The sequence below is a fragment of the Calonectris borealis genome, chromosome Z (assembly GCF_964195595.1).
Source record: "Calonectris borealis chromosome Z, bCalBor7.hap1.2, whole genome shotgun sequence".
In the NCBI taxonomy this organism is placed as follows: domain Eukaryota; kingdom Metazoa; phylum Chordata; class Aves; order Procellariiformes; family Procellariidae; genus Calonectris; species Calonectris borealis.
In genome coordinates this window covers 31,554,733-31,566,799 of record NC_134352.1, presented here as the reverse complement: position 1 = coordinate 31,566,799, position 12,067 = coordinate 31,554,733, and the positions used below count along the sequence as shown (strand labels likewise).

The 12,067-nt window shown below is 39.2% G+C and overlaps 1 protein-coding gene across 5 annotated transcripts in view; it reads left to right on the top strand.

The window, feature by feature from the left end:
- The window catches only part of GAK (cyclin G associated kinase), a 79,775-nt gene that overhangs the window by 55,361 nt on the left and 12,347 nt on the right, over positions 1-12,067 (top strand). For 4 of the 5 annotated variants that reach the window (XM_075136521.1, XM_075136518.1, XM_075136523.1 and 1 more), the window contains 4 exons: positions 176-655; positions 2,635-2,805; positions 9,196-9,330; positions 9,696-9,815. In XM_075136521.1, the coding sequence (XP_074992622.1) occupies positions 176-655; positions 2,635-2,805; positions 9,196-9,330; positions 9,696-9,815 (906 nt within the window). The remainder of the gene's footprint in view (positions 1-175; positions 656-2,634; positions 2,806-9,195; positions 9,331-9,695; positions 9,816-12,067) is intronic. The other variant, XM_075136520.1, reaches the window with a different exon arrangement.

Below are 12,067 nucleotides of genomic sequence, written 5' to 3'. Positions count from 1 at the left end.
CCTGCCCTGTACAAAGAGGTGGTAGGCAATGTTAGTTCTTCTTTTTTGATCAATTCTTTTGTGAACTTTGATTAATTAAGGATTGATTTCATATCATCTCCCCATACAAGTCTGTCGTATCCTAGTTGTCAGAAGAATCCTGGTAATCTAAAGCTGTTGTTTCTTTTTATTCAAGAAGGAAAAAGTCCGGAAAGTGGAATAGAGGACAGTTCATCTAAAAATGATCGTGTTCAACTATCTGATGACAGGGAGGAGAGTGATCCTTCAGATGAGGAATTCCCTACATTTCCACGTGAAGAAAGTGCAGTAATTGTTGATGAAAAAGACTCCGTTACTCCAGAAGGAGAGTTGCTTTTTGAAGCCAATTTTGAAGCTCCATCTGCACCGTTACAAAAATCTCTTCCTGAAGAGAATGTAGACTTACTGGGACTAGACTCTGATATTTCACCAGAACAGAAACAACCTGTCTCAGAAATAAACTCTTCGTCAAGTAATGCAGACTTGTTGAACAATCTGTTTGTGGGTAGTGCATCACAGATTTCAGAAGAGCCCACTGGAGATCTTCTTGGACAAGGAACAGATTTCTTTTTCAGCAGTCAGTCTCAGTGTCCAGCTGCTACTCAGGGTGCGTCTCCAGCAGCAGCTGTGTCTTCAGGTACGTAAAGTTAACGTCAGTACTCTTTGGCTGGCCAACAGATAAAAACTGCTGCTTGCAATGTGCTTAGAAATGTTTTGATCTGTACACTGAAGATGTTGGTCTATAGCAAGAATTTGCATAGAATAGGTGTTATGACTGCATAAAGAAGACAAATTGCTGTATATTATCCAGGTATTTTGTTATGTTGCCAATATCATATTAGCTTTAAACCGTGTAAACAGAAAAGTATCAAATCTTGAATTTGAGATTCAGTATTCTTAAAGAATCCATAGCTTTCACATACAAACATTACATGCTAGATCCTTTTCTAAATCCACGTGTAAATAACTTCTCTTGCTAAGGCATAGAATTGTAATAACTTATTGCTTTCTTGCACTTTACATAAAGCAACAGCATTAGATGTGGTACAGAGCTGTGCTGCTTAGGTCAAATGTTTCTGTGGGATTTTTGAGTGTTAATCACATAAGTCAGGTAGGCAACTGGAAATCCTGTTCAGTAGGATAACGGTACTGCTAAAAGGTGTTTCCTTGCTGGTTTTACTAATGTTGGTAGGTCTGTATCCTGCAAGAGAATGTTACACACTGCTACCTATTTGGTGTTTAAAACAAGGTGTTTTATTTTAGAGATTCTGTTCCTCTTGCCAGTGCACAATTAGCTCTTTGTCACATGACTAAACTTTTGGGAATAGCAATTCTCTGCCCGAAGTTACAGTAACATTTTTAGGAATATTAGTCAAATAATCTGGGAAACTGTTACAAGGTATTGCTTATTTTTGCAAAGATCATTCACTTGGACTAAAAGCTTTAATCTACATACAGCTGCAAAGTGTTTTTGCAGAGTTTTGGTGATTTCAAGTATTTCTTTCTTTTGAAGCAATTCAGTATTGAACTTCGTTGCTGTGGTCAATGAGGAGGTCAATTTACTTTTTTTACATAGGCAGAAGTCTATAAAAGAGAAGCTTTATTACTTTATCTTTCTTTAACTATAACTTTCTTAAATCTACTCCATAAAACACCTGAGCAGTAGTCATGTATGTATCTCATTCTACCTTTGAATTGGATAAGAGAAAGGTAATTGCAGAAGTGAGAATATTTGGCCACTGTATTTCAGTTTGCACGTCAAACTTGTACTTGAGGTTTTGTGTACATGCGATGCTATAGTAAGATAGCTTGATGACAATCCAGGGTTTGTCTTCTGGAGTGTTACTGAGTCGTGTGCAATGTGGTCATCATCTCAGGATGTGCCAGGGCACTATGGCAGGATTATTCCTTCTCTTCAGCTTCTGAGTGAATCTGGCAGGAGTCCTTGGGCTCTTGAGGATTTTGACCCTAGAGGGCAGCAGAAACAGGAAGATCTCAAACCATGATTCCAGCTGACTGTCACATGTTACCCGATGCTGACTATAAATACTCTTCCAATTAGTTTTTTCTTTGTTGTGATCACTAGAGAGCTGTTGAAAGCCTTGCTTCTGTTGGTTTTCATTCTTGAGTTGACGTGCTTTCTGCCCCAGAGTCACCAATGCCTTCAAGTCAAAGTGGTAGTATGAATGTTTTACTTTTTAGTAGTTTAATAGTCTGTTTTGTTTAAATCCTTTGGAGGTTTGGAATTATAGAGCATTTAACAAATGTAATTCTTCTGTTTGTATGCAGATGATCACTCAAATTTAATGTGTGTCTTACATGGATGAAATTAACAATGTTATTGAATGTATGCAGCCTTGCTAAGGATTTGTGTTTGAAGACACAGCTGTTCATATTGTGTATGGCTGAAATACTTTTTGTACCAATATGAAAGTACAGATGTCTAGAGGAAGGGACAGATGGTGACTCTTTGCCACAAAAAGTTCTCAGAAGGCTGCTGCCGTTACCAATGCGAACTCTACTTTTTGTCTGTGCCCCCAGAGGAGTAAGGCTTTTTCAACTTCATTTATTCTAAAAACTGTCATAAGATAATTTTGTTTTCTGCTTTCTTTTTAGCTGATCCTTTTGACCCATTCACAATGTCATCAAGTTCAGAGAATCAAGCCTTGTCTGGTCCAGACCTCTTTGGGGACTTTCTTAATCCAAGCTCAACATCTACAGCTAGTACATTTCCTTCCACACACAGTTCACTTGCGCCTTCTTCCAGCTCAGATTTCTTAAATTTAGGTAAGTGTGCTTCTGGTGTTCTGTTTCTCAACAGTTTCTGCTGCTCTGCGCATTTGTCTTTCAGCTTAGTCAAGGTGGATTAGTGTCATAATAGATCCACTTGTTGTGACTGCTGTTTTAATTCGCTCTGTGTTCTAGGAATGCAGATACAAATATGCCAAGTAGCAAGGGCTTCCTATATAATGTCATGCTAATATTTGTGATGCAAGAGGATTTCTAGCATTGCTAACCTTCTGTTAGGAGCTGGAGTTTCCTCTGAGAGCTCTTAGAACTGAGGGTACACGAACACCTGCAAACGTACTTTCTAGATGGCAGAATGCTATTTTGATTGAGTTCATATTTTAAAGATTTTCTGGAAGCCTTGGGAATCAAACGAGCAAGTCAAGTACAGCCAGTTCTTAAAATGCAGGCTGAGGCTAGCTTGGACCTTCTTGACCTGAATGCATTCTGTTAATATACTTAAGGAGACATTATGTAATACTCTAATCTTATTTGTTTCATTTAATTTCTCTGGCGTATTCTTGGTGAAGCCTTTTTCTCATGCATTTATTTTAAAATCTATTCGTCTTTAAACAAAAAGCTTTGTGATATGTTCGATCTTCCTGTATCTCCATCCTAAGCACATTACTTCCAAAGTATTACTAAATAGAGCTTTGAAGAATGCTCATTCTTTAAAGAGAAACATACACTTGCAAAAATGGTGGAGTGGTAGAGCCAGAAGTGTTGCTTTTTAAATCTGATTTTCAAAGAAAAGCGTGAGTTCTCTCCATAGGATGGGGTTGTGGTCAGTCTGTAACAGTTCTTCTCTGCTGCTCCTTCATCCTCATACTGTTCCCCTGCTCCTGCATGGGTTCTTCCCATGGGACACAGTCTTTCAAGAACATGGGTCTCCACAGGTTATAGTCCTTCAGGAACAGACTGCTCCAGTGTGGGTCCCCCATGGGCTGCAGCTCCTGCCAGGAGCCTGCTGCTGACTGCGGCTTCCTCCAGGGCATGCCCACCTGTGTGGGGTCCTCCACAGTCTGCAGTGTGGATATTTGCTCAACTGTGGTCTTACCCATGGGCTGCAGGGGAACCTCTGCTCTGGCACCTGGAGCGCCTCCTCCCCCTCCTCCACTGACTTTGGTGTCTGCAGGGCTGTTTCTCTCACTTTTTTCACTCCTCTCACAGCTGCTGTGCAGTGTTTTTTACCCTTTCTTACGTATGTTTTCCCAAGGTGCCACCATCTTGGCTGAGGGGCTCAGCTGTGTCCTGTGGTGAGTGTTGGAGCTGGCTGTGTCCAGCATGGAGCAACCCAGCCCTCTCCTCACAGAAGCCACGCCTGCAGACCCCCACTTATGAATTGGAGGTAGTTAGGAATGGTGGTGTCACATTCCTCACCCTGAATCCAGGAGCACTTTATTTCCAGAGCTTATTGTGTGCGGTTTTGAGTTGCCCCTCCTTGTTGGACCATTGGTCTAGTTGACCCTGCCTCTGCATTGTGCAGTCTGAGTGTTAGCTACAGAGAAACTGGATAAAAGATGCAGTATTTGCATGGCTGAGGTGAGGGCTTCCTCCTTGAAATAAAAGGCTAGCCAGCTGATTGCCTTCTCTTCCATGTATTTAGGCATTATATTTCAGCTGTGGTGATTCTGCTGAGATCATCCCACTTGCTGCTTCCTTTGCAACATTTTTGTTCTGTCCTGTAGATACAGTAATATCTGTATGTTTTAGTTGTATACTTGTATAGTTGCCAGTCTTATGCCACTTTTAGTTATGACACTATTGTTGTCACTGCATGAGGTTACCAAACAGATGATAATTTTTTTCTGTTCAGTGGAAGATTTGACCAATACTGATCTGTGGAGCATCATCTCAGCCAAAATCTATCTCACTCCAGAGGCAGGGACCTCTGGAGATTGTTAAGTTGACCTGCTCAAAGCAGGGTCAGGTAGATCAGGCTGCTCAGAACCATGTCCTTGCTGATTTTTATTATTTCTGAGGATGCAGACTCTACAACCTCTACAGTCAACCTGTGCCAGTGTTTGACTGCTCTCATAGAAAAAGCTTCTGTTTAAATGGAGTTTCCTGTGTTTCAGTTTGTGCCAATTGCCTCTTGTCCTTCCACTTGGCAGCACTGCAAAGAGTCTGGCTCAGTTGTCTTTATTTCTTCCCATTAAGTTTTTATACACATTGATAAGATTGCCCACCCGGAGTCCTTCTCTTCTCTAGATTAAACAATACCAGCACCCTCAGGCTGTCCTTGTATCAGAGGTCTTCCAATCCCTACATGACAGAGAACCTTTTTATGTACTAAATTTAAGTTGGAAAAATACATAAATGCGAACTTCTGCTCTCTAAATCTTTACCTGCAACCTCAAGGAGACCACCAGCAATATTCAGCTGTTAGTAACATTTGAGCAAGTACAGAAGAAAAAGAAAAAATATTTTGATATCTGACCTCAGTGCTTATTGTTTTAAGTCTTTCTGATTTTGGTTGATAACTTGCACCCTGGTAAATGCATTAGTGTACCTGCTATTTTAACATACTTTCTGGAGCTTTCTTTCAACATAGGAAAAAGATACTTAGAATGTACCCATCTTCTCTTCAGTCTACTGTTACACAGTGATTTGCCAATATTTCTCTGTTGCTACGCAGGCTTTAAAGACCCTGTGGAAGTGGAGGAATTGGGATAACATTTCATGCTCTTTTAAGTTTACCTTTCAAATGATAGCTGAAATGAAGTATGTATTTGAGCCTTTAGCATTTTATCCATTCACAATATCAATTTTAGCAAGGAAGTTAGGAATATTAATAGCTATAATGCTTTTAATATGAATGAGTAAGTGTGAATGAAAGGACATAACTAGTAACTGGAGAAGAAAAGGCAAATGAGAGCGTGTTCTCAAATGACATCTGGAAGAATTGTGTTGAGAGAGCAGAAGAAAGTGCAAACATGAGGTCATTAAAGTGAGAAACAATTTTAAACTCATTAAAAATAAATTAGTAGTAATGTCAGCATTCATTCAAAATAAGCTGCAGCAATGAGATATGGTGAATCTACTATTGGAGCAGTAATAAGTGTCTACAATTAAATTTTAGTGATGGATAAGCTTTCTTTGGTAGTAAATAATTACTGAAACTGTACAGATAACAGGAGAAAAGCTATTTCAGTGAACACAAGTTCAAGAATTAGAATTTTAGACTTGTATTTCTCAATGTGGCTTGAAATTTAAAATCATACGAGTTTTAAAATGTAATTTCAATTTGTAGTAAAGGTAGTTCTTAAAGAATATCTGGTCTGTTAAGGCATTCTATCCTGTAATATGAAAATGTTGAGCGGTTGCTGCTGAAATGGCAGTGTATTAACAAGGTAATTTAATTTTCTGTGAAAAGTTGTAGTAATTTGGCAAGGAAATTAATAGGTGGGATGACTGTTCACTTCAGAATCGATAACATGCTGTTAAGTGGCCACACTTGCAAAAACAAGCTATTGTCAGTAGCTGGAGGAGTGTCCAATTTTCTTTATTAGGTATGTATTCAGTGAGCATTTTTGAGAACAAAATTTGTTTGTTTGGATATGCAAGTAGCAGGTCATCTCTAATGCAAGTTGAGTCAGGAATGTATTTCCCTCTGCGAGAATGAACTGATCTGATCAAAAGATAGCAGGAGATGTGGAAGGTGATCAAAAGGAACCTGAGTGACTGGTGTAGTCTTCATCTGAGTAGAAGTTAGTTTCTGTGGCAGTTGTGTTCTCAGTCAGGCTTTAGACAAGGTTAAAAAAAACCTTGCATCATACTAAACCAGCCTCTTGGTTCATGGTAAATCCTGTTTGTCCTCTGTGATTAAAGGATTTCCTGTAGAGATGACAAGTTAAATAAAGAAAATCTAATGTGAAGTTGTATGTAGGATATAGTAAAACGCAGGCCTCTTATTTTGGGAAGCTGGAAACTGTGATCTGATTACCACCAACTTGTTCTTACATCTTAGCTTGGTTTGAGCAGGGTTAGTAAAGAACTATGCCCTGACCTCCAGTGGTTTACTGCTGTATGGCTAAGGATTATAAATATGCACATTAAAGAAGAACTTAAGGGACAAGCAGATATGGATCTGCTTGCCCATGATCTCAATTGCTTCAACTTTCGGAATATTTAGCTACGCTTCATATTTTACCCTTTCTTCAGATATTCTGCTCCTTTACTTTAATGTGTCTGTATGAATTCCAGTGTGCCAGGTTATAAAAATAGGGGATTCAGTATGTGGTCTCGTTATACCTCTTCAGAATATGTAGATGTCAGAGTATCACGTTGGTAACGCTATTTCTTGATGTTAAAATCTATTGTAATGCCCAAGTTGTATAACTGGAAAGAATATAGCATAAGAATAAACAGTTCCAGGAGGTGATTAATCTTACTGGTTCAGTATACTGCACATTGTACTCCAGTGTGTCAGATTTTTCTGATAAAAGTGTAGTGGATATATGTGAGCTTGTACTATTCATAGTAAATTTACTGCTGTACGTAGCAGTAGCCTACTCCCTGCTTTGTTCAGAGTCGGGGAGGTGATGAACTTGACTGCTCTTAAACCAGCAGTTATAAAACACCTGATTCCGATAGTGTGTTCTCAATCTTTCAAATGCATTCAGCTGTAGTTTGCTTTTTTCTTATTTCTCTTAACTTGGTTTTATCATAGGAAAAGTGTTAATTCCATAAGTGATTGTAAATTTCCTCATGCCCCTGTGAAAAACTTGTAATAGCAGAGATCATAAGCCAAAATTATTTCTAGCTTAAAAATCAGTACTAATATTAATTCAAGGCCCACTTAATGTTTGGGAGTGGCATATGGTACAGCAAATTTATGAACTGATGAATAGACACTTTTGGGGACTTTGACGTTTATAGCCAGTGACGCCGCTGTGTAACAGATAGCTGGGGTCTTGAGTACAGAGGCAAATACATACCGTTTCTCCTGTGGTTTCAGAGGCAGGGAGACGAGGCTTAAGCTTGGAAAAAGGGCTGCAAATTGTACTATACCTTTAGAAGACTGTGGTGGCTACTTTGTGCATTTTATTCTGATGTTTTCTTTCACATGCAGCAGAGATGACTCTGCTGTAATACAGGCTCTTGACAGACATTTGTTGCAGAGTATTTGATGTGCTCTCTTTGCAACTGTAAGATCTAAGTATAAATAGAATTAGTGGATTGAGGTGGTGGAGGGGATATTTAATTTTCTTCAAATTATTTCCTCAAATAAGATAAAATAGCTTGTGTGGTTTGGTATCAGTATTCAGAATGTAAAGTTGAAAAGCTGACAGAAGTGAAAAGCCGTGATGTAGTAGACAAAACATCCAAAGCATCAAAATGTCACTATTTTTGTAAGGATGGCTGGGTTAGTTTTCCAAACTCTAGATCTTTGAAATGTCTTAGAGCACCATTAAACATACGGGTTTTACTGAAATACTACCTCTCCCTGTAGCGCTGACTGTTTTCATAGCATTGAAGGGGTGGTTATATTCAAAAGCTGTCCTGCTTCACTCTGAGTCTCTGCAAGCTGTGCTGAAAGGGAATGCTCGGAGCTAGCATGCAGCTTTGACTGTTCCTTACCTAGGACCTGTCATTCTGAGGATGGCCCACCTCATGCTGTGTGTGAGTGAGAAAGGGGGGAATCATCTGCAAGCATCAGGGGTGGCAGTTATAACCCTGTGTTGGATGGGAAACTTTATAGAAGTTAGTGGAGGCACCCTTGCATCCTTTTGAATGTGACTGTTTCATTGCCTGTTTTCAGTTGGCATGGTGGTTTTGCTTTGCACATAGAAAAGTGGCTTTTATCCATGTAGCTAGTGATTCCCAATCTTTTCCCAGAAGAGATCACTCTTCTTGTATCCTGCTCTTCAATTGCATGCATTCATTCACATATTGAACCTGAAAGGGCTGTTAGTTTGTAAAGAGCTCCCTTTGTCACATGAGGCCTGGGGTAGGCAAACCTGCAGTTTGAAGTGACCTGGCTCCACCTGTGTAGCACCCATACTGCTGAGTGATACAGAGCACCATTTCATGAAGCACTGTTGCTTTCTGGTCACGGAACAGCAGCGTGCCCTGAAGCCATCCCTTAGCTAGTCCTTTTGCCCAGGAGACCTAAGCTGTTAAATTCATAGCATTCCTGTGCATGAATATCTTCTCTGTGAAGTGCATGGGATGTTTCAAATACAAATGAAGGAATCCAGTGGTAAAACCGTTCTGAGTCCTGTTTTAGACTGCATGATTGTGTTATGGAGAAATTTAAGCAAGCCATGTAGTTGGCCATTGTAGCTGACAATGTGGTACACAGTTCCGTTGGTATTGGCAAAATATCCATTATTGTCATCATTTTCTTAAAAGAATAATCAAAAGATTTTTTTTTTTCTCCTGTAGGGAATTTGACACCAGAGCCACCTAAAATATCATCTTCTACAAGCCACCCAGATCTCTTAGGTGGATGGGATTCTTGGGCAGATTCCTCAGCAACCAGCAATGTAGCATCACCACAGTTGAAGCCTCTTTTTGAAGGTATTGTGAAATGAAATTATTCCATTAGAGGGAATAAGGAATACTCCAGACTTGGTCAGTTTACTCACCTGAAACTGCTGAACATGTCTTCATGCCTTTTTGCTTTGTTGCTTAAAAGGACTCCATGCTCTTGTTCTTAAATGCCCCTTTAGTAAGGCACTTGTGTAGTTTTTCAGAGTAAGTTTAAGGCAGAGGAACCAAATAGTTTCAGTTGTGTATAGTAATGGTGATTCTTGTCATGGTAAAAGATGTCATGGAGCAGAATCCTGCGGAGGTTTACACGAGGTGTTGTGGAAATAGTACTTTTATTCATTCTCTCAATTTCCAAAAACACCAAGTACATGATACATTTTCTTACTATACAGGTCAAGCTTTTACCACAGGGAGCCAGTCCAGTGTGTCTTCAGGTCTGTCTTTCAGCCAGGCTAAATCTCAGAACTTTGATCCTTTTGCTGATCTTGCCAATCTTGGATCTGGTCTTCCAGGTAAGATACTACTTTTAAGAGACTATACTTAATGCCTCTACAGTTGATTTGCTTCTTGTACCAATAAATGTAACTGATAGCTTATATAAAGGAAAGCGTTTCCTTTTAATTGTTAACAACCAGTTTGAGGCAGTTGCTGAGAGCAGACAAGTAACAAGAAAAGATCGAATCTTTACAGAGATTGTGTGAAACATCTAGAATAATATTTCAAAACATAACCACAGCTGTGATTTAGAAACAGTATAAATGCTTCAGAATCTAGTTGAGAATGTAAGAGAAACCAGGGGTTGCTGATTCAGTAACTGAGCATGAAGTTTGTTATCTAGCATTGATACTATGCTGTGAAGGATATAAAATGAAAGCCGAATCCAATTCTTTAAGTCCAAAGTGACGGTTGTTTTCCTTACAGTGCTTTGAATTCAATAGGCCTTCATAGCTCCGCTACTCAAATCTGTCATGTTTGTAAGATGAGCACAAATTAGGCCCATACTTATACACCAGTACCATGAGCATTATGAACTTCTGTCAGTTGGCAGTGGTGTGCATAAGAAGTTATGGAAGATGAGACACATCGCAGAGTAACACTTGTCCCAGGATGTTATATTCACCCCAAACTCAGGAAGTAGCCCTGCAGCATTCTCAAACAGGAGAACAACTAAGCGCAATAAAAAAAGCTGAGATCCTTGCATTTCAGGACCACACTACCATAGCAAATGGCTGACTTGTAGCTGTTAAATGTGACTAGCTGCCAAGAGTCCAAGGAACAAACTGGAACAGCCTATAGTTGCTGAGTTGCTGAATTGCAGAAGTGTGCTTTTCCTTTAGCTTGGAGCTGACAGAGGTTTTATCCTGTTGTTTTGGCAGTTAGCATTGTGTATTGAATTCCATCCTCTTGATGGAATTATCTTGTATAAACACAAGGTAACATACAATGTTTGGCTTCTTTATGTTGCCTGTGCATAATTACTTGCAAAATTCTAGTGTTGAAGCAGTACCAATAAGGCTGCTCTGCAGTAAACAATTTACAAAAATTTTCTAGTTTAATAATTCAGGTTAATATAGATTTGTTAAATCTATAAGGTAGTGTGACAGTAAAAAATCAATTTGTCTTTGACTTGGAGATGCAGGTGTAGCACACACTGAACCATTGGGAGAAATTGAACTGATTTTAGCAGGATTTAGATCAATTCATTAGTCTTTCAGTTAACTTTCAATAGGAGAAATGAGTGCATTAAAAAGTAGCCAGATATCACTGTACTAGTTAACCTTCTCAGGCTTGAACTGAATTTTCAGGGAGCTATAAAAACTGGAGTTTAGAATCGGTGTTGTATTTTTTATAGGGGTTTTTTGGCCTTCACATAGAACTCATTATTCTGGAAGAAGAGTTGTGAGAGTGAAAAGTGCTTAATTGGGAACGCTATATAAACAGAAAAGAAACAATAGCTAAAGGTAGTTCGTAGTAGTTTATTAGGCTAGTGGTAGGATACCAATAGTGTTCTGTGATAGTTGGTGCTCTCACACTCTTCATTTCTAGGAATGATCTTGTACCAGAAAGTAGGAGTGTGGTGTTGGAAAGTTCTTGCTAATAGTGAGGCTTTGGCTTGTCCTACAGGAAGAATTGATTGGTCTTGAAGACTGAAATAATGAATGCTTTGAAAGAGTAGTAGAATGAGATTGTTTTTCAGTGTGTGAGGTACTCTGACTATAACAGGGATTTTTTTTCTGTAAATTTCACAAGTTAGGAGTGACTGAAGACTGAATTGACTATGCAGTTGGGTGCTTTCATGATGAAACAGTGCAATCCTAGATTTTTATCAGGTGTTGTATTGCAATACTAGGTTTTATCAGGTGTGGTATTTAGAGCTATAGTATGGTATCTTCTACATGGCCCTGGGGAGACGTCCTCTTCTGTAAGTTGTTATAACTATAAGCAGCAGCTACAAGAGAGCTATCACGAGAGCTGAGGTGTGGGGAACCAGTTTTGAAAGAGGAAACCCAGTTTACATTGCTGTGTATATCCAGACAAGCTTGGGTGTTTTTTCTGAGGCTTTAGGGTGAATAAAAGGGGGGAAAAATAGAAACAAGAACAAGTGAGTTTAAACTCGCTTGGAATATGTTTGAGCTGAAAGTTAGGTTCCAATCAGCAGCAGCTGATTAATAACACATGTGGAGATGCAAATACTAATTTACCTTCCTCCAAGAAATAATGAGATGGGATCATAAGGCTGTCATTCAAGACCAAGTGATAAAGA